General features: G+C 43.0%; 1 protein-coding gene across 6 annotated transcripts in view; it reads right to left on the reverse strand.

Annotated features, from left to right (window-relative positions):
• The window catches only part of GRM5 (glutamate metabotropic receptor 5), a 367,684-nt gene that overhangs the window by 37,377 nt on the left and 303,559 nt on the right, over positions 1–26,748 (reverse strand). For all 6 annotated transcript variants that reach the window (XM_038378367.2, XM_038378328.2, XM_038378350.2 and 3 more), the window contains exons 5-7: positions 22,959–23,205; positions 19,064–19,232; positions 16,118–16,244 (exon numbers count right to left, since the gene is read on the reverse strand). In XM_038378367.2, the coding sequence (XP_038234295.1) occupies positions 16,118–16,244; positions 19,064–19,232; positions 22,959–23,205 (543 nt within the window). The remainder of the gene's footprint in view (positions 1–16,117; positions 16,245–19,063; positions 19,233–22,958; positions 23,206–26,748) is intronic.

Genomic DNA, 26,748 nt, shown 5'->3' on the forward strand with positions numbered 1-26,748 from the left:
GTGTCTGACGCAACATAGCTGACCTTGTCTAAAGATCATAGATTTTTTTGCCCCAAGTTCAGCTCTCTTCATTGAGTTTTCAAGGGCTCTGCTCTTATTATGGAAGGTTCCTTTCTGAATGTCAATATAGAAAAACCATTGCCTAAGGAAGATTGTTTCAGTGCTCGAGAATGTGATGTGGCACCTGGATAGGGCACTTGTCTCTGTGCCAATCTGAGGTCCCCCCTGGCTTTCAAACACCATTTGTTCTAAACAGAGGTGCCAAGTGTTTACAGATTGAGAATGAGATGGACAAAATAAATAAATAAATAAATAAGGGAGGAATATCTACAGGAAAAAAAGAACTCTGCAGAGAAAATTGTTTTTATTACTAAGAAGGAACTTTTGTCAGTAATTAAATCTATTGTCCATTTGAACCATTATTTGTATGGGAGAAAATCTATGTTTATCTCAGATCACGAGTCTTTACAATGGACCTTTACAGTTGGAAAATCATGAAGGGGCATTTAGCCAAGCAGTTGCAGGAACCGTGGACCTGATCCAAAGCCCACTGACATCAATTAAGAGTCTTTCCATTGACGTCAATTCAATGGGCTTTGGATCAGGCCCTATAAGCATACGATTCCGAGGTCACACACATGATAGTGACACTTTGTCCAAATGCCCTTGTTGAATGATGTGTAAAATGGAGGACGTGACCATTTGTAGTCACTACCTGCCCCCATGGCATTTTTGATAAGAGTAGAGTGTTAACTCTGTCCAAATTCTAACTCAGTTAACTACATTCTGCCTACAAAAACATACACCTGCCATGTTTCAATCCAGAGATGGCTAAATGTCAGTGGTGAGGAAAGTGATCCCTACATAGTGTTTGTATATTAGTTAATGGGGCACTTTGTTCTCCTTTGGGGTGACGCATAGTATACACACTGATAACATAGTATTGGGCCAGATCCCCAGTAGGCATAAACTGGCATTAGGCCAATGAAATCAATGGAGTTATGCCAATTTATAACAGTCATGGATCTTGCCTACTATTTTGTAGTCTTTTTTTAAAAAAAAAAAAAACATTGGTGGCTCCAATATAAAAACCCACTGTGTGAGTGGGGATGGGAGTGAGAACAGAAAGAAAAAGGAAGATTTTTAAATGGCAGAATCACCAATTCATCTGCCTTTGTCTCTCTGCCTCTATGTAAATCTTCTGCGTTTCTGCATTGCTCCCATTCTGCCTTATTCTTAGCTGGATCTCTGCATTGGACAATGCATTTTTTCCTTTTCTCTGAATATTTTACTCTCTTCAATATTTTGGCCCATTGGCCCACACAACCCCCACTTAGGCTCCTATAATGTAGGTTCTCTGTGTGTGTGTGTCTGTGAAGAACCTTGGATATAACGAAGCACTTTAATTGCTGGTGTTATGGGAAACTTGCCATTTTAAGCCAATGAAATTTTAATTCCTTTGAGTCCAGTTCACTCAACTGAAGTAAGAGCTAGCAGGTAACTTGCTGCTGGCATCTCTTTAATGTTTCTATCCATCCATCTCCTTGTTTGCACTAGAAAGCCTGGATACATCTGGAAGCAGATGGAAATAAGGAGGAGGAGCCAGCCAATGTGGGCTGCTGCTACTTAACAAGGAGGAAGAGAGGAAACAGGAGCCACTGAAACTGTGAGCAGGAGTCAGGACTTCCTGAAAGGAAAGAAGCCAGGAGACATCTATGGGACCAAGTCCTCTAAACAGCAAAGGAACGTTAAGGAAGTTTGGGAATAGGAAGACCAGCCGCTGGGAAACATGTATTTTTTAAAAGCTTTAACCCTTCCTAAAATATTGGTAATGGTGGCAGGAGTCTATATTTCAAAATCCTAACTATTATCTTCTTGAATACAATTAAACCATAATTTAGATACCTTTTTCATATATTGTCTTCTCATCATTCTTTATTGTGTTGGAACCCTCTCTAAACAAGTTACAGCAAATTTACTAATGTCATGTTTGAAATTACAGAAGTGTATGTTTTAAATATATTATTTTTCACAGAGAAAAATATATTCCCCATAGTTTTGTTCCTATTTGATTAGATCAGTTGTAAAAAATATATCAGGCTTGACCTTCAGTGGGTACAAACTGACAGCTCCACTGGATTTAATGGACAATAGCTACTCACCTGGAGACACCTTGGGCCTGACTTCCAGGAATGCTGATCACCCACAATTCATATTTTCAGCGATGGGATCCGATGGTGCTCCCACTTCTGAAAATCAAGCTAAAGACATCTCATGTTGGGCACCCATGAACTGGGGAACCCAGGCTAAGTAGCAAATTTGGACTTCACAGTGGCTTGTCAATTGGGAGTAAGGGCTTGTCTACATGGAGACACTCAGGAAGATAAATCAAGATTAACCAAATGTGTTAAGATGCGTTAAACCCCTGTGCAGACACTTTCATTCAGAATTAAAGTGGACTTAATTCAGTTTAGTTTAATTCATTTTGGAATTTATTCACTTTGAGCCATTTTGGATTAACTTTCCTGGGTGACCCCATGTAGACAAGCCCTAAATGTAAGAATTTGGACTAGAATTTAGAAGGTTCTACTTCTGAGCCTTGTGCTCATAACACTAAAAAATGCCTCTTTGTCTCTCCTTTATTTTCAGGGGATATTAATGTTTTTCCTAGGCTGTTTCCTGACCATATCACTTATGTTATTAAAGGCAGAATTCATTCCAAGAAAAACAACCCCTTTTATATTAAGTCTAATTAGTCTCTTTCCATTGTTTCTGTATCACGCACTCAAACACGAGTGTCACTGAAAATACAATTATCCACAATATGTCAAAAAAAATCAATGGGGTGCGTGGCAAAGGTGCTAGGCAGAATGATCTGTTTCACCGTGGAAATACCATAAGGATGTGGGTCATTTAGCCTTTGACAGTGCAGCTAAGAAGACAGAGGAACACATTTACTGGCATACTAGTGTAACACAATTTGGCCCTTAGTTACTAAATGCAGACTGATATGACATTCATATTGTAGCAGTCTTAGCATGAAAAGCTTTTCATGGCAATAATGAAGTTATCACCATTTCTTAGTGTAACAAAGACATTTGGATTTTTATGAATCACTCTCATTAACATTAATAAAAGTTACCTGTGTGACTCCCATTTACTTTAATGAGAATATGCATCTTATTTATCCTGAAGAAGATTAAGGGGCTGATTCTAATTTCACTGACATTGGCCTAAATCAGGAGTCATTCCACTGAAGTCAATGAAGTTACATCAGTGTAAAACTGGCAGGAGAGCTGATTTGTGATATGTAATCACACTAATGCTTTCTTAAGATAGCACCTGCATGTGTATTCCATCATTTCCCAATATATTATAAGACTAAAGGACCTCAATGACCTATACGTCCAGCTTCCATTTTACCAAAGGATCACTTAATTAATGTTTGCTGGGACCACTTTGGTATTTTATATTCACAATGCTGCCTGTAGACTTCTGGAGCAAAAAACATTAGAAAATGATCTTTTTCTGGCAACCGGCCTTTATACACAGCACAAAGAAACAAGGACTGGTTTTAGGATGGACTCCTAACTTTGCAACAGAGGTGACTCATGTGCATGCACTTATCATCAGTTCCAGCCTATTTCATGCCTTTCAAGGTTTATTACTCTTTTTTAGATTCCCTTAATAAAATTCCCACAAAGAGATAAAAACTCAGGCTATTTATTCTCCTTCATTTTATTTAGAGGATGCTAAACTATATCCAATGATTTATTCCTCAATTAAGTTTAAAGACTGAACGTTGTTTATGAAATGATGATCAGCAAGGTTATTGTATGCACACATTTGCAGATAATTGTTTCTGAGAATGGCACTTTGAAGGAAAGGATTACATAAAGTAAAAGAAGGAAAAGGGAAAAAAGATTTTGAACACTATGCCAGATTTAGTGGCCAAGATTAAACTAATGTCAATACTGAAAAATGCATTATACATAAAGGAGCCTAATTCTGCTCCACTAGGCATATGCCTGGACACACCTTCCACCTACTTGCACCTCATTGGCAGGACAAAACATCTGGAAAGTTTGCTTGATTGGCTGGCTGGGGAATCCTCAGCCATAAGGGCATTCCTGGGTGGTATAGATACAACAGCCCTCTCGCCTACCCCCTAGGGTGCATTGGGGACAATCTCAGGTTGGTGGAAAGGCTTTTAGCAGCTGGGGCAGTTTAGCACTGTCTGGAGGGTGCACTATGTTGTGCTGAGAGCAAACTGACCCCAGGCTCGCCCTAGGATTGGATGAGGGGTGGTACAAAGGTGGAATAAAGCTTCATGAGTATATCTGAAGCTAGAAATTTAGCTGCCTACAGGCCAAGGGGATGAGCACCTCAGAAATAAATTGATATGTTGACAGACAAGAATTCCCCCTCTATTGCTCTTTGACTTGTAAGGGAAAAAGATGTTCGCACCAACACACTGCAACATTTATATACACTAAGTTGTGTGCACAATACTCTGATATGCAGGATCTTCTATCCCATAAAAATGTCTCTCAGTCTCTGAGATATGAAAACTACAAATTACAGGCAAGTTCACATGTTGACTGGAAACAGCTACATTTTGTGAAAAATATAGATGACTTTATCTGGAGCACCCTCTCTACAGTGTTACAAATTACATTCATTTGTGATCTTCTGTATCGCTGAACAATTTCTTCAGCAGTGAGAAAAGGGTAGTAGTCACCCTTGGGATCTGATCATGAACATGTTGTTTATTTTATTTATTTCTCTGGATTCCTTTGAAATCCTAGAGGCCCTATCGTGCTAGACAATGTATGAATACATAGACTACTCTGAGGAGGTTATAATCTAAATGAATAAAATAAACTAAGATAAACTTATCTGCACTGTCCCACAATTTGGATTGTGGGGGTGTCAATAGCAGTGCGTGCCAATGTGCTGCTCTGAACTCCCCCAGTGTGGATGCTGCAGGTGCCCTATTCAAATAGGATTACATTATCGCAAACTAGGAATCCTTTAGTTTGCACCTGCAGGGTCCACATGGGGGAGTTACAGCAGAGCATTTTGGCGCACACTGTTATTCACACCCCATAGTCCGAACTGTAGGGCAGTGTGGACGTAGACTAAGGGTGAGAGAAAGGAAATGTTGTTAACCTCATTTTACAGATGGAAAACTCAGGCACAGAGATTTAAGAGCCTGACCCAAAGCTCACTGAAGTCAGTGGAAAGACTGTCATAGATTCATAGATTCATAGACACTAAGGTCAGAAGGGACCACTCTGATCATCTAGTCCGACCTCCTGCACAGCGCAGGCCACAGAATGTCACCCACCACTCCTATGAAAAACCTCACCCATGTCTGAGCTATTGAAGTCCTCAAATCATGGTTCAAAACTTCAAGGAGCAGAGAAGCCTCCCTCCAGTCAACCATGCCCCATGCTACAGAGGAAGGCGAAAAACCTCCAGGGCCTCTCCAATCTGCCCTGGAGGAAAATTCCTTCCCGACCCCAAATATGGCAATCAGCTAAACCCTGAGCATATGGGCAAGATTCACCAGCCAGATACCCAGGAAAGAATTTTCTATAGTAACTCAGATCCCATCCATCTAATATCCCATCTCAGGGGATTTGGCCTATTTACCCTGAATATTTAAAGATCAGTTACTTACCAAAATCCCATTATCCCATCATACCATCTCCTCCATAAATTTATCGAGTAGAATCTTAAAACCAGATAGATCTTTTGCCCCCACTGCTTCCCTTGGAAGGTTATTCCAAAACTTCACTCCTCTGATGGTTAAAAACCTTCGTCTGATTTCAAGTCTAAACTTCCTGGTGGCCAGTTTATACCCATTTGTTCTTGTGTCCACATTGGTGCTGAGCTTAAATAATTCCTCTCCCTCTCCTATATTTATCCCTCTGATATATTTATAGAGAGCAATCATATCTCCCCTCAACCTTCTTTTAGTTAGGCTAAACAAGCCAAGCTCCTTAAGTCTCCTTTCATAAGGCAAGTTTTCCATTCCTCGGATCATCCTAGTAGCCCTTCTCTGTACCTGCTCCAGTTTGAATTCATCCTTTTTAAACATGGGAGACCAGAACTGCACACAGTATTCTAGGTGAGGTCTCACCAGTGCCTTGTATAACGGTACTAAAACCTCCTTATCCCTACTGGAAATGCCTCTCCTGATGCATCCCAAAACCGCATTAGCTTTTTTCACAGCCATATCACATTGGCAGCTCATTGGCAGCTCAATTGTCATTGACTTTAATGACTTTTGGATCAATTCCAGTGAAACTCAGGAATTAAACACAGATCTTCTGAGTCCAAGGCCAACACCTTCACTACAATCTCACCTCACTAAATACAAACTATCTTAAACAACTAAGATACAGCAGCTCTCCTCAACCGGAAAGGGGAGAAAAAAACCCTACTCCATCCAATGATCCCAGACCACAATATAACTGCTCTACGCCTTGATTCATCCCTTCACTCATTCTTTCTTCCCGCAAAGCCTGGCAAAAGCATAATTTATGCAAATCTAATTTTGCAAAGAAAGAAGAAAACAATAAGTTATGATGAAAGCAATAAATGTTCTGTACCGTGGAGTGTTTGGAGTCATAAAAGCAATTGTGTAAAATTGCACTCTCCCTGTATCTGATCCTTGTGTGTCTGAGTTACAGCTGTTCAAATTACAGACAAAAGCAAGTTTTTAATGTCATTATAGTGGCAGAGTCAATATGAGACATGAGCCACATCTTGTTCTGCCTCGCGCATTATCACCAGAACTGTCAGCTAATTCCTGACTGCAGTATCTTTATTTTTACTTATGATACCATAAGAAGCATAACAGAGAGCTACAGTTGTGACATAGTTCTTGTGTATGTGTGTGCATGCATGATTTTAGCAGCTAGGGTCTGATCCTACCAGGTGCTTTGCATATCATCTCCCAGTTATTTCCATAGGAGTTGAGGGTGCTCAGCACCTGGCAGGAGCAGGCAATCAGCATCTCAAAGCATCCGTAGAGACTTGCCAATGTAACTCAACCCTGGTCTGTGCTTTTGATAAGCTGTCATACAAACTGTGCCAGAAAACAAGACTGAGCAATGATTGCTTCCTGGGAACTGGTCACTTTCTGTTGATCTTCTCAGTGAGAGAGCAAGAGAGAGAGCGAGCAACTGTATGTAGAACAAAGGAAGGGGTCATTTTGTTCAGTACTTACGAAGCTAGATCAGTTTTGATCCTGGGCTCTCTGACAGAATGCTTTTTATGGAATACAGCATGGAATTGTCAAGCTCTTTCTATGGAAAGTGCACTGCAAATGCCTGTTAACTTGTTTTCTGGGGTTGGGCTCTTCCTGTTTTTTCATTATTTATCCACACTATTAACTCCAAGCCCAGTTTTCATGAAGCGAACCAGCTGAGCGGCAGCGAACCAGCGGAGCAGCGGGGACAGCAGAGCAGCTCACAGCAGGAGTTTGCCTGGGACTGGTAAGTATCCGAGTGTGTGTGTTTGCTTGCTGAGGAAGTATCCGAGCGTGTGTTTGCTGGGAGGGCAGGGAGAGAGCCTGAGTGAGTGTCTGATTGGCTGCTAGCCTGCAGGGGGCGGGCATTAGGGTGTCTGTGTGTTTGCGTCAGGGAAGCCTGGCTGTTTAAAAATAGCCAGAGCCTCGCGAACCAGCTGAGCAGCGGGGACAGCAGAGCAGCTCACAGCAGGAGTTTGCCTGGGAGTTCGCCTGGAGTGAGCCCAGTGAGGCTTACATCTTGCCAACGTCTCTGAGGAAGCTCATAGTAGGTAGGTGATATGGAAGGGGGGGGTTCAGCTGCTGTGACCTGCACTGGATGTGCCATGTTTGTCTTTCTTCCACAGGACAGAAGCGACTTTGTCTGTACAAAGTGCAAGCTGGTCTCCATATTGGAAGAGAAGATTGAAGGTCTGGAGCAACAGGTAACGACCCTGCGTTGTATACGAGAGACTGAGGATTTTCTGGACCAAACTCAGGATAGCCTTCTAGGGGCACAAAGCTCTAAAGATATAGAGCAGGTTGCACAGAGGAGCCAAGAGGCCAGTGAAGAAGCTTGGCAACATGTGACCTCCAGAAGAGGTAAGCGGAATGTCCGGGTTCCAGTAACACAGACACAGGTAACTAACCGCTTTCATGTTCTCTCCACAGGTACCAATGCGGAGAGTGGACCAGATGATATGTCTGGGGGGAGAAAGCAGAAGGAGACTCCGCTGGTTGGGAGGCATGAGATGCGATGTCCTGAGGTTGGGGGTTCCACGACCACCACTCCCAAGAGGAGAAGGCGGGTGGTGGTGGTCGGGGACTCTCTCCTCCGGGGGACTGAGTCATCTATCTGCCGCCCTGACCGGGAAAACCGAGAAGTCTGCTGCTTGCCAGGGGCTAAGATTCGTGATGTGACGGAGAGACTGCCGAGACTCATCAAGCCCTCGGATCGCTACCCCTTCCTGCTTCTCCACGTGGGCACCAATGATACTGCCAAGAATGACCTTGAGCGGATCACTGCGGACTACGTGGCTCTGGGAAGAAGGATAAAGGAGTTGGAGGCGCAAGTGGTGTTCTCGTCCATCCTCCCCGTGGAAGGAAAAGGCCTGGGTAGGGACCGTCGAATCGTGGAGGTCAACGAATGGCTACGCAGGTGGTGTCGGAGAGAAGGCTTTGGATTCTTTGACCATGGGATGGTGTTCCATGAAGGAGGAGTGCTGGGCAGAGACGGGCTCCATCTTACGAAGAGAGGGAAGAACATCTTTGCCAGCAGGCTGGCTAACCTAGTGAGGAGGGCTTTAAACTAGGTTCACCGGGGGAAGGAGACCAAAGCCCTGAGGTAAGTGGGAAAGCGGGATACCGGGAGGAAGCACAGGCAGGAAGGTCTGTGAGGGGAGGGCTCCTGCCTCATACTGGGAATGAGGGGCGATCAACAGGTTATCTCAAGTGCTTATATACAAATGCACAAAGCCTTGGAAACAAGCAGGGAGAACTGGAGGTCCTGGTGATGTCAAGGAATTATGACGTGATTGGAATAACAGAGACTTGGTGGGATAACTCACATGACTGGAGTACAGTCATGGATGGTTATAAACTGTTCAGGAAGGACAGGCAGGGCAGAAAAGGTGGGGGAGTAGCACTGTATGTAAGGGAGCAGTATGACTGCTCAGAGCTCCGGTACGAAACTGTGGAAAAACCTGAGTGTCTCTGGATTAAGTTTAGAAGTGTGTGCAACAAGAGTGATGTCATGGTGGGAGTCTGCTATAGACCACCGGACCAGGGGGATGAGGTGGATGAGGCTTTCTTCCGGCAACTCACGGAAGCTACTAGATCGCATGCCCTGATTCTCATGGGTGACTTTAATTTTCCTGATATCTGCTGGGAGAGCAATACAGCGGTGCATAGACAATCCAGGAAGTTTTTGGAAAGCGTAGGGGACAATTTCCTGGTGCAAGTGCTAGGGGAGCCAACTAGGGGGAGCGCTTTTCTTGACCTGCTGCTCACAAACCGGGTAGAACTAGTGGGGGAAGCAAAAGTGGATGGGAATCTGGGAGGCAGTGACCATGAGTTGGTTGAGTTCAGGATCCTGACGCAGGGAAGAAAGGTAAGCAGCAGGATACGGACCCTGGACTTCAGGAAAGCAGACTTTGACTCCCTCAGGGAACAGATGGCCAGGATCCCCTGGGGGACTAACATGAAAGGGAAGGGAGTCCAGGAGAGCTGGCTGTATTTCAAGGAATCCCTGTTGAGGTTACAGGGACAAACCATCCCGAGGAGTCGAAAGAATAGTAAATATGGCAGGCGACCAGCTTGGCTTAATGGTGAAATCCTAGCGGATCTTAAACATAAAAAAGAAGCTTACAAGAAGTGGAAGGTTGGACATATGACCAGGGAAGAGTATAAAAATATTGCTCGGGCATGTAGGAAAGATATCAGGAGGGCCAAATCGCACCTGGAGCTGAAGCTAGCAAGAGATGTCAAGAGTAACAAGAAGGGTTTCTTCAGGTATGTTGGCAACAAGAAGAAAGCCAAGGAAAGTGTGGGCCCCTTACTGAATGAGGGAGGCAAGCTAGTGACAGAGGATGTGGAAAAAGCTAATGTACTCAATGCTTTTTTTTGCCTCTGTTTTCACTAACAAGGTCAGCTCCCAGACTGCTGTGCTGGGCATCACAAAATGGGGAAGAGATGGCCAGCCCTCTGTAGAGATAGAGGTGGTTAGGGACTATTTAGAAAAGCTGGACGTGCACAAGTCCATGGGGCCGGACGAATTGCATCCGAGAGTGCTGAAGGAATTGGCGGCTGTGATTGCAGAGCCCTTGGCCATTATCTTTGAAAACTCGTGGCGAACGGGGGAAGTCCCGGATGACTGGAAAAAGGCTAATGTAGTGCCCATCTTTAAAAAAGGGAAGAAGGAGGATCCTGGGAACTACAGGCCGGTCAGCCTCACCTCAGTCCCTGGAAAAATCATGGAGCAGGTCCTCAAAGAATCAATCCTGAAGCACTTAGAGGAGAGGAAAGTGATCAGGAACAGTCAGCATGGATTCACCAAGGGAAGGTCATGCCTGACTAATCTAATCGCCTTTTATGATGAGATTACTGGTTCTGTGGATGAAGGGGAAAGCAGTGGATGTATTGTTTCTTGACTTTAGCAAAGCTTTTGACACGGTCTCCCACAGCATTCTTGTCAGCAAGTTAAGGAAGTATGGGCTGGATGAATGCACTATAAGGTGGGTAGAAAGCTGGCTAGATTGTCGGGCTCAACGGGTAGTGATCAATGGCTCCATGTCTAGTTGGCAGCCGGTGTCAAGTGGAGTGCCCCAGGGGTCGGTCCTGGGGCCCGTTTTGTTCAATATCTTCATAAATGATCTGGAGGATGGTGTGGATTGCACTCTCAGCAAATTTGCGGATGATACTAAACTGGGAGGAGTGGTAGATACGCTGGAGGGGAGGGATAGGATACAGAAGGACCTAGACAAATTGGAAGATTGGGCCAAAAGAAATCTAATGAGGTTCAATAAGGATAAGTGCAGGGTCCTGCACTTAGGATGGAAGAATCCAATGCACCGCTACAGACTAGGGACCGAATGGCTCGGCAGCAGTTCTGCGGAAAAGGACCTAGGGGTGACAGTGGACGAGAAGCTGGATATGAGTCAGCAGTGTGCCCTTGTTGCCAAGAAGGCCAATGGCATTTTGGGATGTATAAGTAGGGGCATAGCGAGCAGATCGAGGGACGTGATCGTTCCCCTCTATTCGACACTGGTGAGGCCTCATCTGGAGTACTGTGTCCAGTTTTGGGCCCCACACTACAAGAAGGATGTGGATAAATTGGAAAGAGTACAGCGAAGGGCAACAAAAATGATTAGGGGTCTAGAGCACATGACTTATGAGGAGAGGCTGAGGGAGCTGGGATTGTTTAGTCTGCAGAAGAGAAGAATGAGGGGGGATTTGATAGCTGCTTTCAACTACCTGAAAGGGGGTTTCAAAGAGGATGGCTCTAGACTGTTCTCAATGGTAGCAGATGACAGAACGAGGAGTAATGGTCTCAAGTTGCAATGGGGGAGGTTTAGATTGGATATTAGGAAAAACTTTTTCACTAAGAGGGTGGTGAAACACTGGAATGCGTTACCTAGGGAGGTGGTAGAATCTCCTTCCTTAGAGGTTTTTAAGGTCAGGCTTGACAAAGCCCTGGCTAGGATGATTTAACTGGGACTTGGTCCTGCTTTGAGCAGGGGGTTGGACTAGATGACCTTCTGGGGTCCCTTCCAACCCTGATATTCTATGATTCTATGATTCTAAGTATTCCAGGCTCCTACTCACCTGCCCCCAGACAAAGAGGAATGAATGCAACACCCTTTGCAGCCTTTCACTGCTACTGCAAATGGTAATCAAACAGGCTGCCTAAGGGTGAAGCAGATTTTCCCAGTCCCTGCCTCTCCAGGGTTAGAATGCAGCCTCCATACGCAAACCTAGTCCCTGACAGCTAGGGGCTCAGAACAGGGTCATAATCTGGCTACATCTGTCCAATATGACCATCAGACCACAAGATTGGGCCACAGTTGTAATAAAGTCCTTGCTTTATTTTGCCACATCAAATGAAAACGTTTCTTGTAACTGTGATGAAAAAAGAAATCTATTTCTGATATTCAGTCTTTGTGTACAAACAGCCGTCCAAACGAAGAAAGGAAAAAGAAAATGAAAACATTTCAATGAACTGTGAAATATCTTTCCTCGTAATCTCATCTGAAGCCAGCTAAGACAATCAAATAGCCAGCACATGCAGAGAACATTAGGAAGAAGAACCAAATGTTGCTGATATTAATAGTATCTACCCTCTGTTTCTGCCCCCAAAGTAGCTGCTGCTAAAACTTTGTTGCTATCACTCTTATGCAGTATCACAAGGCACACAAAGTGTGACTTATTCCCCCACCCCACCCCGCAAAAAAGGTTTGAAATCAGCCATTAAGGAAAAGGAAACAAAAAAAGAGGAGTCAGCTGGAACAGGCTATCTCCAAGATACACCAAGGCAGTACTGGAATTTCAAACAACACAGATATGAAACTCTATTCCTGAGCCCACTCCTACTTTTTGGACACAGAAGGCTGTGCCCTCAAAAACAATGGGAACCAGTGGGATATTGTTTCTAATCCAAATTCCACTGCAGTCCCTGGAAAGACTCCCATTCATTTTATTGGTGTTTGGATCTGGCCTGTTAAGAGAATCCCCTTGTTTCTGTCTGAAAATGTTTGGATTCTCTCCTTCCCCCACTTTAGAGTTAATGCAGACAATACCCTTGGGTGGGTCATTAAATTAGGGACCTCTGGATCTAAACCCATGAGCTATTATTGCTTGAACTGAAAGATTCAGCTGTGTTAGCTTAAAGGCTGTAATAGTCTCAGAAAACCTTTATATGGGGGAAGAAAGCCACCCTGAATAATCATGGATGCTATTCATATAACATTTAATGAAGAGTCCTACTGCAAATTTGAAAAGTATCCATCTCTGTCTTTCCTGTGGAACTGCTTACTTAGCTCTTCCTTTTCTTCAGTAAGGCCTACATTTTCCAAATGTGACTAGTGATTTTGGGTGTTTCCATTGTTAAATGCCCAGTTTGAGACATTTTAAAAGGGCCTGACTTTCAGAGGGTGAGTGCTCAAAGCTTTCCAAAAGTCAGTCCCTTTTAAGATATCTCAAGCTCCCTTCTTGAGTCACCCACTACTGCCTCTAAATGAGCACAGGAGAGGCTCTACATGGTCTTCTCAACCTCCTCCAGCTGCACTAGGGCTGGGCAAGAGAAGGTGGGGCAAAGCTTCTGTTGTAGAGTGGAAGTCCTGTAGTCACAGCACCCAGACTTCTTTCTCCCCCACCAGTGCCTTCCTGCCTGGCCCCAATGGAATGGAGCCCAGAGCTTTCTTTCCCCACACACCAGCCAAGGGGCACCTGTTTCCCTAACCCTACACAAACTGTGGGAAGATCTCCAGCAATCAGAGGACACCTGCCAAATAAGAAGCCAGGACTACCCATCCTCCAACCCAGACCACTACCAGCATAGTCCCATTATCACCCAATCAACCACCCTACTATCAGAGACTTCAGGGCATCCTGCTTGCCACTATTATTACCACAGGAAAAACCACCACCACCACAGCTGCCATGCAAAGGAGCCCCCCAGAGGAGGTACTGGGGAGGAAGGGGTGCAGGGGTTCGTGAGACATCAGGCGGGGAGGAGATGGAAAAACAGATGGATTTGGGAGTGGGAAGAATATGGAACTGATGGGTTTTGGGAAGGGAAAGCATGAATAAGGGGATGAGAAGTATTTTACCCAGAGAATGTTGCATATATGGTTGAAAAGTTTTGAGGGATCCCCTAATTAAAATTTTGGCCACATATCACTGTTTTCCTGGCCTCTGGTGTTTACTCTTAGATGATGTCAGAGGTATTTTCCAGTGACTGCTTTTATCAACAGAAATTCTTCCCCCTCCCGCCAATACATTTGGACTTTAAACTTTTCCTTCAAGTCTTAATCTTCATTTTCTATTTCTGATAATAGTTTTCCACCATTTGTTCTGCCTTCCTCCTTAAAACAAATTTGTGTTCTGATGTCCTACAAACATATGAGTAAAGAGATACACCAAGCTCAATTTCTCCCCACTGGCAACCTCCCAGCTCCTCCCCATTACATTTAATCAAGTCTGTGGCATAAAACCAATCGTGGCCATTGAGCAGAGGAAAGATGGAGCAATATTTTGTCGAATGAGCCAAGGGAGATTTTATCAGTGCTCCAATACCTGGCAAACAATGAGATGCTACAGGTGTGCCAATCGCTGTTTGCCAATATGTGGCAAACAGTGAGATGCCATCCTTTTCAGGTATGGAGTTGATATATTTCCAGGAAGGCACAGCATCAAGCCTCTCATCTGAAGGAGATAGTGGAAGAAAGACTTTTTCCAATCAGCTTTTTATGAATGAAGCTTTGTGAAGCTGTCATTATTACCTATGACATGGCTTTATCTTGCAGTGAGGAGGCAAAGATTGCTGCAATAGCAAACATAAGGGCATTTCAAGGAGACTAATGTGTGCTTTGTAAAACTGAAGGAAATTTTCTGCCAGAATACAAAATATTCTCTCTATCTCTCCTCCCGCACCCAAAAGGTTATGTTAAAAACAAGGCTAGACTGAAATGCATTTTCTTTACAAGCTACAAAAGCTGGCGACCTTAGATATGATTATAAAACATTATTGCTCCATCCACCCTACAGATCCCTTGGGAAAGCATTTTTCAGAAGCTGTTTTTTAATACAGAGCTAAAGAACAGGGGTCAGATCACACTGTTTGTCACAGAAACCCACAGGTACTTTTATATATACACCTGTCAGTTTCAGCAACAGTGAGGACATTAAATGGAATTAATCAAGCAGAAGAATGATCTATAAAAATGTAGCAGTGCGTGTATTGATATGAAGCAGTAAGCATGAAAGTGATTAAAAAAAAGCTATTTTCTTTAAAATTGTGTATATGGTAAATAGATACCTCAGTGGTGCACACACTAGAATACTATCACTTTCCTACACAGCAAGAGAAATATTTAGTCTAACAACATCAATATCACCTCTATATCCTAAATGCCAAATTCCAGCTGGCTCTTCAGTGCACACTCTCTCTCTCTCTCTCTCATCATCTCATTCTCCCTTCTCCACACCCCACCCATTTATTTTATCCATCTTGTCATGAACCAAGATTCCAAACTCTTTGGGGTAGGGACTGCCTTTTGCTTCCTGTTTGTACACAGTCCAGCTAATGAGAACCTAATCAATGGCTGGCATTTGTAGGTGTTAATGTAATAAAAATATTTGAATACTAGTGCTATCATTTGGCAGCTAAGAGAAAACCCGGGCAGTACTAGTGTTGAGGCCACACACCGATGGTCTCAAAATCTGCTAACAGATATTCTGCAGACTTCCTGGCACTGAATCACAGAGGCACATTATCCAGAGCCGGGAGGACAACATTCCTGTGTTTTAGCTTAGACTGTGGTGTACCCAAGGCTATTACAAATTTTGACACTTCTTGGTTCAGTTGGGTTTTTGGGAGGAGTAATCTTCACAAGAAGTTGTCCAGAGGGTCTCTGAACTGGCTAGAATTTGGATGGAAAACACTGGCGTTTCAGAGAATTATTTTGCACCTGTTTTGGAGAAAAACAGAGGCACCTAAAATTGGACCCCACTCAACTTCTAAACAACAACTTATCTCCTGCCCATTTTTGGAAAGTTCATATCTGAACCTGCCCCAATGGTTTTGGCTCAGTTTGGATCTAAAACCAGAATAAGCCTGTTTTCTAGATCCAGCGGCTCAGAACTTTGGGAATTGCTCATCTGATGAATTTTCCTCTGGTTTGTGACAAAGATTCATACTTGAACCATGAATACAGATGTCAGCCTCAGTTCAAACTTGGACCCAAACTGTAGGCTAAATAAAATCTAAACACCCTTAATATTTAGTTTTGTAGTGCATATATTTCCCCAACTCATGTATAAAGCGTATGAACATTTCCATTGACTTTTGTTGGGTTTTAAACACAACAATAACTCAGTTACCTGTAAGGTCATAGGTGGGCCAGGAGCCCAGCTGGCACGCCTTGCATGTGTATTCATCAGAGACAAACTCGTTCTCCTTACAAGGTGTACAGGTCCAGCAGCAGCTGACTTCTCCTTTACGGATCACCTGAGATGAATATTTAACAGTGCAATTAGATTTGTTTTTTTAATCGATCTTCTTTAATGCTGCTGAGGTTCCTTATTTGATTTTCAAAGTCCCTTTTTTACTCACTGTTTCTAATAGAGATGAACCCGTTTTTTTGAGGAAGCCCCTTTTGCTAATATTATTCTTACCATTATAAATCCTTCTGATTAGAACTGGATGATCATTCACACAGCATGAACTGTGACTCATGGGCATTGGGAGAAACAATCATTGAGGATAGTTTTCAACCATCTTATAGGCTGAAATATGGTCAGATAAATCATCTGTCAAGCAAACAAAGTTGTAAAGATCTAAATCTCTTCAGTGATCATTTACACACAGAAAAAGGGGAATAATATTGTTCACTGCAGATACAGAAATTCACCCAGTTCTAGTTCAAATGTAGCATGAAAAAGTGGGAAACCAGCTTTGCTTCCCTAAGGATTGTGCTGGGATAGGGCTCAGTTTTCATCAGTTTGTGATCAGTCTGAGAAAATTCAGGTTTTATGTCCCTTTTCCAAACTGATTCAGATCAGCTATGTTTTAAATTAACAGTTAATAAGGAGAATGTAATGTGTGTCCATTTTAACATTCAGCACTGATTTTCACCTCTTTCCATTCAATATGTTACATCCTACTGCACCCTGGCAATTCAAATGTGAGTTTCCCCAAATCCCCATGTATCTTCTCCTGGGCACTGAACACATCTGTGATCCCTGGTGATCTGCCAAGGGTGATGAGAAGCCCTTTCCTCTTTGCGATGAGGTATTCTCAGTGTTGGTGCTCATCGCATTCTATCTATTTTTAAACAAACGCTACCAACTACAGCATTCGGCTGACTTGTCTCGCCTTTGTAGGAATCAGTTCAGAATGTGGTTTCACAAGCAAATGTCATGGATTGGGATTTTAATCAAATGCAAAGGAGCACAGTCAACCAAAGTCCTGAAATGTCGTTGTATAGCGCAGAAACCTGGGAAATAAATCTCCTTCAATGGCTTTGAGCGAGCTTGCAAAGAGAGGTGATTGTTTACATTAAATTCGTAAAGGACAAAATCACCTGAAGAAATAAGTAAATTAGAAAACAGATGGGAAGATTTCCAAAAAATTTCCTTTGATTGTGAAGGGTTGGGAATACCCTCAACTCCCACAGGAGTGAGTAAGAATCTCTTCGCAAACTTCAGGATCAAACCCCCTGTTGGATGTGTTTGTTAAATGGACTTTTCAGCTGCTTCACTGTCCATTTCTTTAACATCCGACTGCTGTCAGTTGCAGTTGATTGCATTGTAACCCCTCCCCCAATTTATCCAACCCTATTTAACTAAATCTCATCCTTTTTTCAACTGCAGTTACTTCCCCCAAGCCACTCTCCTGCTGGTCGTTCTTGTAATTCTTCGAAGAGTTTTGATGTCTCCAGAATATTTCAGGTATTCTGGGTTGTACTGTATTTGGTTTGCATAAGGCCATACAGGAAGGGACATGCTGGATGCTGCTGTATAATGGGACACTGTTGCTTTGTGTGCATCTAGATTCCCTGGGTGAAATCCTGACTCCACTGAAATCAGTGGTAAAACTTCTGTTGATTTCATTCAATGGAGCCAGGCCTCATCCCCTGTTTTAGCACATGGACTTTTGTCCATGAAAGAAAATTTGGGATTTATACTCAACAATCAAATGTAAAAAGAAAGAGGATTACAGATATGGGTCCTGATGCAGAACATTTAACTTCAAACACATTCTTAAGTGCTTTCCTGAATTAGGATCCACGGTGAAGAGTAGAGTCTGGCACTAACCAAATCCTGGATCCAAACATGCCTGAAATTTCAGAAGGTTTAGACCCAGCTCCAAAACTTGTGTCCTGGGCCTATCTCTAGTACAATGATGCAGTTTGCCACACGTATTGCTTGTTTTGAAGCCAGATCACTAAGTTTAACCCCTGTGAACTTATTGTTATTGCAGACCATGGCCTGATTCAGATCACACATTGCTATCTCTTTTTGCTTCGGTGAGTTACTCCTGATTTGCATCACTTTCACTGAGAGCAGAATCATGTCCATGTTCCTGTGCTCTTTTCAAACAGATGTCAAATTATGCCATTGCACCTTCTCATTCAGAGGGAGTCCTTTTGCCCCCTTAATTAAGACTAACACAACTTGCAGACTGCAGACCGCTAATGAAAAAAGGAACAAAAGCAAAACAGAGTTGTGATTTTAGCAAATCCAGCAAGTTACTTACCTTTTCATGAGATTCTCCTTTAAACATATTATTAATAATAAATGAAAGATTTTTCCTGTGTTTACTGTATTATTGTTAATACAAAGAAATTAAGGGCTCTTAAGAGCTAAGGCTAAAAATTTCAAAATTGCAAGACTAAAAGTTATATTCCTAAATCCAGATTTTAGCACCTAAATGATGATAATTATTATGAGTTTATTTGCTTTGGGCTGGTCCTTTAGGCCCCAATCAGGGATTGAGACCCCATTGTACTAGGCACTGTACAAAAACACAGAACAAAACGATGGTTCCTGCCCAAAGAATTTACAATCTAAGTATAAAACAGGAGGCAACAGATGGATACAGACAGACAATAGGGGAGCACAAGAAAAGAATGAGACAATTATGAAAAGAGTAGCAAGAAGCAGTAATCACATAAACAACTTTTTGCACTTTTTATTTAGATGCCAAAACTAGTTTAAGGTCTTAACTTTAGGTTCTTATGATTGAAAATTTTGACAAACATTCTGGGTAACATTTCATGACTATGCAAATAATACATCAATACAATAAAAAAGCACCCTATTTACCTTTATCTGGCCTTTTTCACATGGTTCACTGCAGACTGATCTGATGACAGTATTTTTCTTTGACCATATTTCATCATCATCCATCTTCAATTCACCATTGTCCCAACTTCCAACATTGATATAGTCAAAGTAATCCTTCCCCATTTGCTTAAAATTCATAATCTCGTACCTTGCAAAACACAAGATGAACGAACAGTTGAGTTTAGGATACAGTCACTAAATCTTTTCAGTTTAAAGGAGCACTATCAAATCAAAATCTAATTAATTAAAAAAAGTTAAAAGTATTTTCTAGTGCTACATGGACCACTGAGTCTCCCCTGCCTATTGTTGTAGTTATATAAGCATATTATTCTATCATTTTTAAAACAAAGTTTTTCTCTCCCCTGTTGCTGTGTGAAAGATCCCTATAGAGTATGGGAGAAACTGACTGACAATGTCTAGTAGGGGAAACAGTGAAACTAACTAGACACAAAGTACTGCCAAATGCACTAACTCAGTGGTTCTCAAAGCCGGTGATCATTTTTTGCCCAAAAGAGCAAGGAAAATAAAATAAATATGACCCAGACCCACTAAAACAGTGGTTCTCAAAGCCAGTCCACCGCTTGTTCGGGGAAAGCCCCTGGCGTGTCAGACCGATTTGTTTACCTGCCGCGTCCACAGGTTCGCCGATCACGGCTCCCACTGGCTGCGGTTCACCACTCCAGGCCAATGGAGAAGCGGCGGGAAGCGGCGCGGGCCAAGGGCCATGCTGGCCGCCCTTAGATGGATAAGTTGAGTGCAACATAGTCACTGCAAGCATTTATAAAAAAAATTAGTGACTATTAAGTGATTAAATTGATAATTAAAATTGTTGGCAGACAGTGGGCAAAAATGAGGCCACAAAGCCAAGCCACTCTGTCATGTTTACAAAAAGACAGATATTACTCAAAGCGTAACATGGGAGTTCCCTGTGTACACAGGTTGGTGAGTCATCTGCATTAGTTTAAAGGTCTATTAAGCAAGATAAAAATGTTTTGATGAAGTGCTTAACACACAGGGAATCAGTGGGGATATAGTACGTCACACTGATATAGCTCCCAGTGTGCCCCCAAAAGCATAACAATTACATCATAAACAAAACATTTACGCAGCATTTTTCATCCACAGATCTCAAAGTATTTTAAAGGAAGAGATCATTATGCCTGTTTTACAGATGGAGAAACTGAGGCTGGGAGATGAAGAGACTTGACCAAAGTCACACAGTAGGTCAATGGCAGAGCTACAAGCACCATATCAAGTCCTGTGCCACCGAGAAAGAAAGTAACAGCTGATGGTAAGATTAAGTGTTATTGAGTGATATCAGAAGCTGGTTTAACACTATAGCCCAGAAGAAACAATTAATCCACCACATTAAGCCAGGAAGAAGAGTTGTATTTTAGTGCAGTGGTTCTCAAAGCCGGTTCGCCGCTTGTTCAGGGAAAGCCCCTGGCGCGTCGGACCGGTTGTTTACCAGCCGCGTCCGCAGGTTTGGCCGATCACGGCTCCCACTGGCTGCAGTTCGCTGCTCCAGGCCAATGGGGGCTGCGGGAAGCGGCACGGGCCAAGGGAGCTGTGATCGGCCTAACCTGTGGACGCGGCAGGTAAACAAACTGGTCTGGCGCGCCAGGGGCTTTCCCTGAACAGCGGTGGACTGGCTTTGAGACCACTGTTTTAGTGGGTCTGGGTCATATTTATTTCTTGCTCTTTTGGGAAAAAATGATCACCACTTCAACAAAAAGATTGTCTAATCTTGTGCAGAGTGGCAACAAACAAACATTAAATTAAGCAAGAAGAAATGCTAGGTTAGTTTGAATGAGTTTAACTATGTAAGGACACATACACAATGATGAAGCGCTCACTACAAAGGGGTGATCACCTGTAGAAATGGAAAAAACCCCAAAACAAATAGGCTTTCAGAGAGATTCATGGGCATGTATCACAGCTAATCAAAGCCACTCCCCCACAATTAAATGCTCCACTCAGAATGTTGCCTGATGATGGTACAGCCTGGTACTGGGTAAGTGGCAAAAGACGACTTTTTGGGGATTTAAAAAAATAGTTGTCCCAGAAGTACCTATGGGATCCATACTTAGCTTCCTTAGAATATTGCAACACTCCTTGTAATATTGTTTTATGTGGATCACCATTCTGAAGGACAAACTTTAATGCCAATATTTCACAGTCTTCTGGAGCCAAAGACAATGAAACCTGAAGTAGTTACAAAAGAACTCTGTGCAAACAACACATTGGGAAAAATGGAAGGGAACTCCTAATAAAATATAGTGAACTATTGCCCTTTTCATTCTATATCTCGCAGAAGTCCTGTTCTCAGAATAGGACTGGCAGAAATTCCCAGTGCTAAGAAGTCCTTCACCTACCTTGGTTGTTCAGTAGCTACCGCTACATTGAAACTAGCTTGAGATAATGCTGTGGGGACTGTAAGGTGCTTTCGGGAGCCAGGGACCAGACGCTAATGTAAGTTTCCAGCATTGTCCAATGCACAGGGCAAAATACTTATTGCAAACTCAGTTTCAGAACATACGAATTGGCATGGTGAAGGTGGTGATTGCAGTTACCCTGTTGCTAAAGTCCATTGTGAACACTAATGCCCTCTTTACTTGGCTTTTCAATTCCTTCTTTAGAGTTTCCATAATATTGATTAGCTAATAATTTTCTTCTTATGAAAGACAATTCCTTACATGTTACTTTGTTTTCTCCAAGTGTTCTCCTTCTGTCTCTCCTAAACAAATAGATTTAAATCCTCCATGAGCCTACCTGTGTGCTTTAAGTTAAGTATATGCTTAAGGGCTTTGCTGGTTCCAGCCTAAAATGCCCAGCGTCTTGCAGGATAGAGCATTTGTTGTGTATTGTCAAAATCTTGAGCTCTCTGGGGCATGGAGTGTATTTGTGTTATTTATCTGAACACGAGGGCACTAAGGCACAACAGTAATAACTGTAACACCAATTTAGATCCCCCTGTCACTGCATCCCTCCCTGTCCCAACCCCCCCGTGCACCCATCCTCCCATCATTGCATCCTTCCCCATCCCACCCCCCCGCACCCCATCCCCCTCACTGCACCCCCATGCCCCTCATTGCATCCCTCCCCGTCCTACCCCTGCACTCCCATCCCCCCGTCACTGCATCCCTCCCCGTCCCAACCCCCATGCACCGCCATCCCCCATCTCTGCGTCCCTCCCTGTTCCTGAGGGAGGGGGGATGGAGTGAGCGGGGGTGGGGCCTTGGGAAGGTGCGGGGCAGGGCCTGAGAGAAGAGGCAAGGCAGTGGGTGGGGTAAGGGTGTTCGGTTTTCTGGAATTAGAAAGTTGGCAACCCTAATGCAGATATTTAAGACAGGGAAGAGGTGAGGATGAGTTCTGATTCTTTCTCCTACTATTGCGAACTACAGTTGCTGGAGTCCTGAAAGAACTAGGGACTAGTCCAGCTAGAAGACAAAGAAGAAGCTAGGAAATAGAGGTAGACCTTGCTAAAAAGGCTTCTTCTTCATACTTGAAAAGAAAATGTTGCCCAATCTTTATAACTAGAGCTAGATTTAATAATGTGTCTATCACTGAGCTGAAAGGTCACAGAAACCAGGTCTATGTTTTTAAGTAACGAGGTCTTTAGAACCTTTCCTCCTCTATATGATGCATTAGTTTGCACACGGAGAGCCATGCTTTACTCAGTGTACACTCAGTGAGGCAGGACTTCTTGGCAACGACATTCCCTCACTGAGTAAAGAGTGCAGTCAACCTGGAGCCCTTCTCTTGGTCAGTGAGCATCTTGTTGGGGATATCCTCTATGGTTATGATTAAAATCATGAGTAAATAACAAAGCAGCATATCTGGCATTGCACTTTCTGATAAATATTCACAGTACCTTCCTGGTGAGTCTCCATTCTCATCGAACAAGATCACCTCTCCAGAAACCCCAGTGAAGTTAGTCTTCATGAGAGAATCCAGGAGTTTTTGACCATCTATAGGCTTCATGGCATCACAGAGACCCGCATAGCCTGGGCATAGTGACATCTGCATGTTGTGAAGACCGTATGCCATAGAATATATGGCATTGATTACGAATCCCATTTTAGAATCTTGAACATGTTGTGTTTTGAGAGTCAACTGACCTGTTAGGAAACAGCACAATGTTTAGTCATTGCCATAGACAAAAACATGATGAATCTTCAAACATTTTTGCTGTGTATCTATTATTAATATTTAAAAATCCTCTTAAGAGACACTAAGCAGTATAAGCAGTATATATAAAGGGTGGAGAGAACAGGTCCTCTTTTAAACATCTCATGATCCTATTAGTCTCCATCTCAATGAAGCAATATAATCTGTGCATCCTAATTTTCAGTTATCCCTCTTTCACCCTATATTTTGTGTGTGTATGTATCTATTATATCATACTGTAATACTTCGAGGCTCCCAAGAAGGGACCACCGTCTGTGAGATTCTTTCTACTGACCTCAAAGCTAGTTGATTCAGCCCTTTGTGTTTGGTGTGGCAAAGAGGGTGCCTATGTAATAGGAACCGTATGTATCATCTTCTGTGTTTCTGGATTTATGGAGAAACCAAGCATTCAAAAATAACTAGATAAGTTCATGGGGAATAGGTCCATCAATGGCTACAAGCCAGAATGGGCAGGGGTGGTGTCCCTAGCCTCTGTTTGCCAGACGCAGAGAATGGGATACAGGGGATTGATCACTTGATGATTACCTGTTCTGTTCATTCCCTCTGAATCACTTGACATTGACCACTGTCAGAAGACAGGATACTGAGCTAGATGGACCTTTGGTCTGACCCAGTATGGCCGTTCTTATGTTTTTATGTAAGGAATCGAGAAATCCACTACAAGCCAAGATGCTACCATGGAAATGAAATCTTGAGTGGAATTGGCAAACTGGCATTCTGTCAGCAAAGTGGTCTTATTAATATCATACTGCTTCCTGGTCCTGTGAGGTGCTAAGTAGCCACAGCTCCTGCTGAAATCTCTGGGAGTTGTGAACACTCAAAACCTTTCAGGATTATGGCTTCTGTGAGTTACTCAAAACTGAATCTTCCTATGTCTGGTAGTAGGTCTGGAAGTTAATGGGATATGTGGAATTGGAAAGGAGCATCTAACTGTCAGTCGACCCTGTAGAATTTTTGTCTGGTAACAGTGTTAAAGGACACAAACCACTAGTTTTAGGCCTCACATGTAGATAGCCTAGATTATCCCTTGCACTGCAAATGCAGAGCAACCCTGAAGCTAGCTTAGCTGCCTGCAAAAGCATCACTTCACCCTATGTGGATCTCCAGTGGTGTGCAGCTGAAATAACAGTGCCTGTCTCTCCTTCTTGAAGTCCACATGGCTGATGATGAGAGGGTGTGGCCAGGGTTCCCCTGGATTCCTGGCTACCATAACAGCCTTCCACTCTTCATAATCTCCCTAATGTGGGGTTTCCTTTTCTTCGGTCCCATCTCTGCAGGGTTTCCTCTTCCACATACCAACCTGATGCATTCTCTTTGCTTTATCCTAGGAACAGTAACTGCCCCTCTCCCTGATGAAGAGGCCAATAGAGGAGCAGTGAGGAGCAGAAGTGTCAATGGAGGCAGATTATGGTTTAACGGGAGAGGGAGGCATTCCACATCTGTAGTGGGCTGGGTTCTGAGGACAAGTTAATTCATCTGTCCCTTCACAAGAGATAAATTACTCATTCAGAAAATTAATGTGATCCTTTTCTGTCAGAAAGAATGTTCAAAGATGTTAGAAAGAAAAATGTTAGAAAGAAAACTTTTGTAAGGAAACCTGACTCTGGTTAAATAAATAATTGAAATTTGAAAGTTGGCCAACTTGGTCATTCTGCTCGGACACATTCTATTCAGGGGATTCTGTATCCACGTGGTGAAAGGTCAGAACAATGAACTGACTAAATTTCAGGAATGAGCATCAAACCCAAACCTTTGACTCATGAAAGACTTCAGTACCTAACACATTTAAAGAGAGTTAGGATCTGTTTAAGAAACCTGCCCAGCTCAATCAATACTTCCTCCTTTTAACAAGCTTTTAAATATACTAGGTAATGGCTCCTGGATCTGTTTTGCTGCCTCCTTTGGAATTAAAACCTGTGCAAGGCAGCAGGCCAGACAGGAGTTTACAAGGATTGGGAGAGCTCCTCACCAGAGGACTGCAGCTAAAATAAACACAAACCCGCACCTCCTGGAAGGTTCCCATATAGTGAACTTGGATTTTTATCCATTTCCAGATATATTCATGTTTTCCAGTACATCAGATCTTCTGGCACAATCCCAATCAGTTATTATTATTATTATTTTATTTATACTGAAGCAGTGTTTAGAGGCCCCGGCTGGTTTGAGGACCCTACTGTGTCAGGTGCTGCTCTGAACATTTTACAATCTAAAATCCCAATCCAGGGAAAAAAGAACAAACATGCTAAATTTTAAGCATACAATTAGTTCCATTGTTGACCCCCCCACCCACCCCAGTCCAGTGGCCCATAGGTATATAGTCCAATTACAGAAGGAAGTATCTGACATGACTTTTCACATGGTGCTGGAGAACTAGCCTGTTCTTCATTCACCTGTCCCATAGGGCTGAACCGAGCTCCTGTGCTGTGATTCACTGAGCCATGTTGCAATGCCACTCACTCAAATTTGGCCCATCTACCCCTTGTTCATGACCTAGGGGCAGCCAGGCCAAACCTGAAAGGCACTGCAATCCTGAGCACCAGGTCACAATGTCCAGCGTGGAGAGTCAGGCCCAGTCCCATAAGACAGGAGCCACTGCTGCCTGGTGAATGTGCAGGAGGCTTGCTTTTCAGCCCTGCCCCTGCCAACCACTCCAGGGGCCCCCCTCCACACTGGGTTGAAATTAGGTTTGTGGTGGGTGCAGCAGGCATGATCGAACTCATGTGTGAAATACACAGGCATGACAACAGGTGTGACAATTAACAAGCCAAAAAGGTATAATGGAAAGTGGCATCACCAATGACTCTTCGCCCCCCCACCCCACCCCCATTGCAAATCCTGGCTCTGACACTGTCTCTCCTCAGAGAGGGTTTGGGCATGTATGTGCCTGACAAGAATATTCCCTGAGAATATAACAATTAATGCAACAACAAAAAAGTCTTGGAGGGGAGATAAAACCTCATGCTGCATTAAGAGAATGTTTAACTAACTATCAGTGAGACCAATTGGAGAGCAATTCCTATGTTCCTGAGTTTTAGTGACCTCTTGATTTTAATGTCCCTGGAAAATGCATTAATTGAAGATTTTATTTGTCATTATTGCTTTACTTCTAGTATACAGTACTAATCTCTTACCTTAATTCCTTATCTTTCTGCTGCTTCCCTCTTCCTGGTGTTTCATATTTCATACACGTCTCTCCTTTATTGTTTTTAAATTACTTCTTGCATACCCTGTTCAATTTCATTGGTCTTCCTATCTAGAGTATATTTATGGCTAGATGACATTAATAATCTTCAGCATCCATTAATTTATCTTCCAAGATCTTATCATTCCCCATTGTGTCCCATTGCGTTATCTGTTTTGCCATTATTCAGCATTTTATGCAAGCTTGCAAAAACTTTAGCTATGCTGAATGTCAGGCTGCTTAACTTTTTTCCTTCTTTTTTAGCTTGGTCCTTTGGCCTAGTTTAGTCGTA

The sequence above is a fragment of the Dermochelys coriacea genome, chromosome 1 (genome assembly GCF_009764565.3).
Source record: "Dermochelys coriacea isolate rDerCor1 chromosome 1, rDerCor1.pri.v4, whole genome shotgun sequence".
NCBI lineage: Eukaryota > Metazoa > Chordata > Testudines > Dermochelyidae > Dermochelys > Dermochelys coriacea.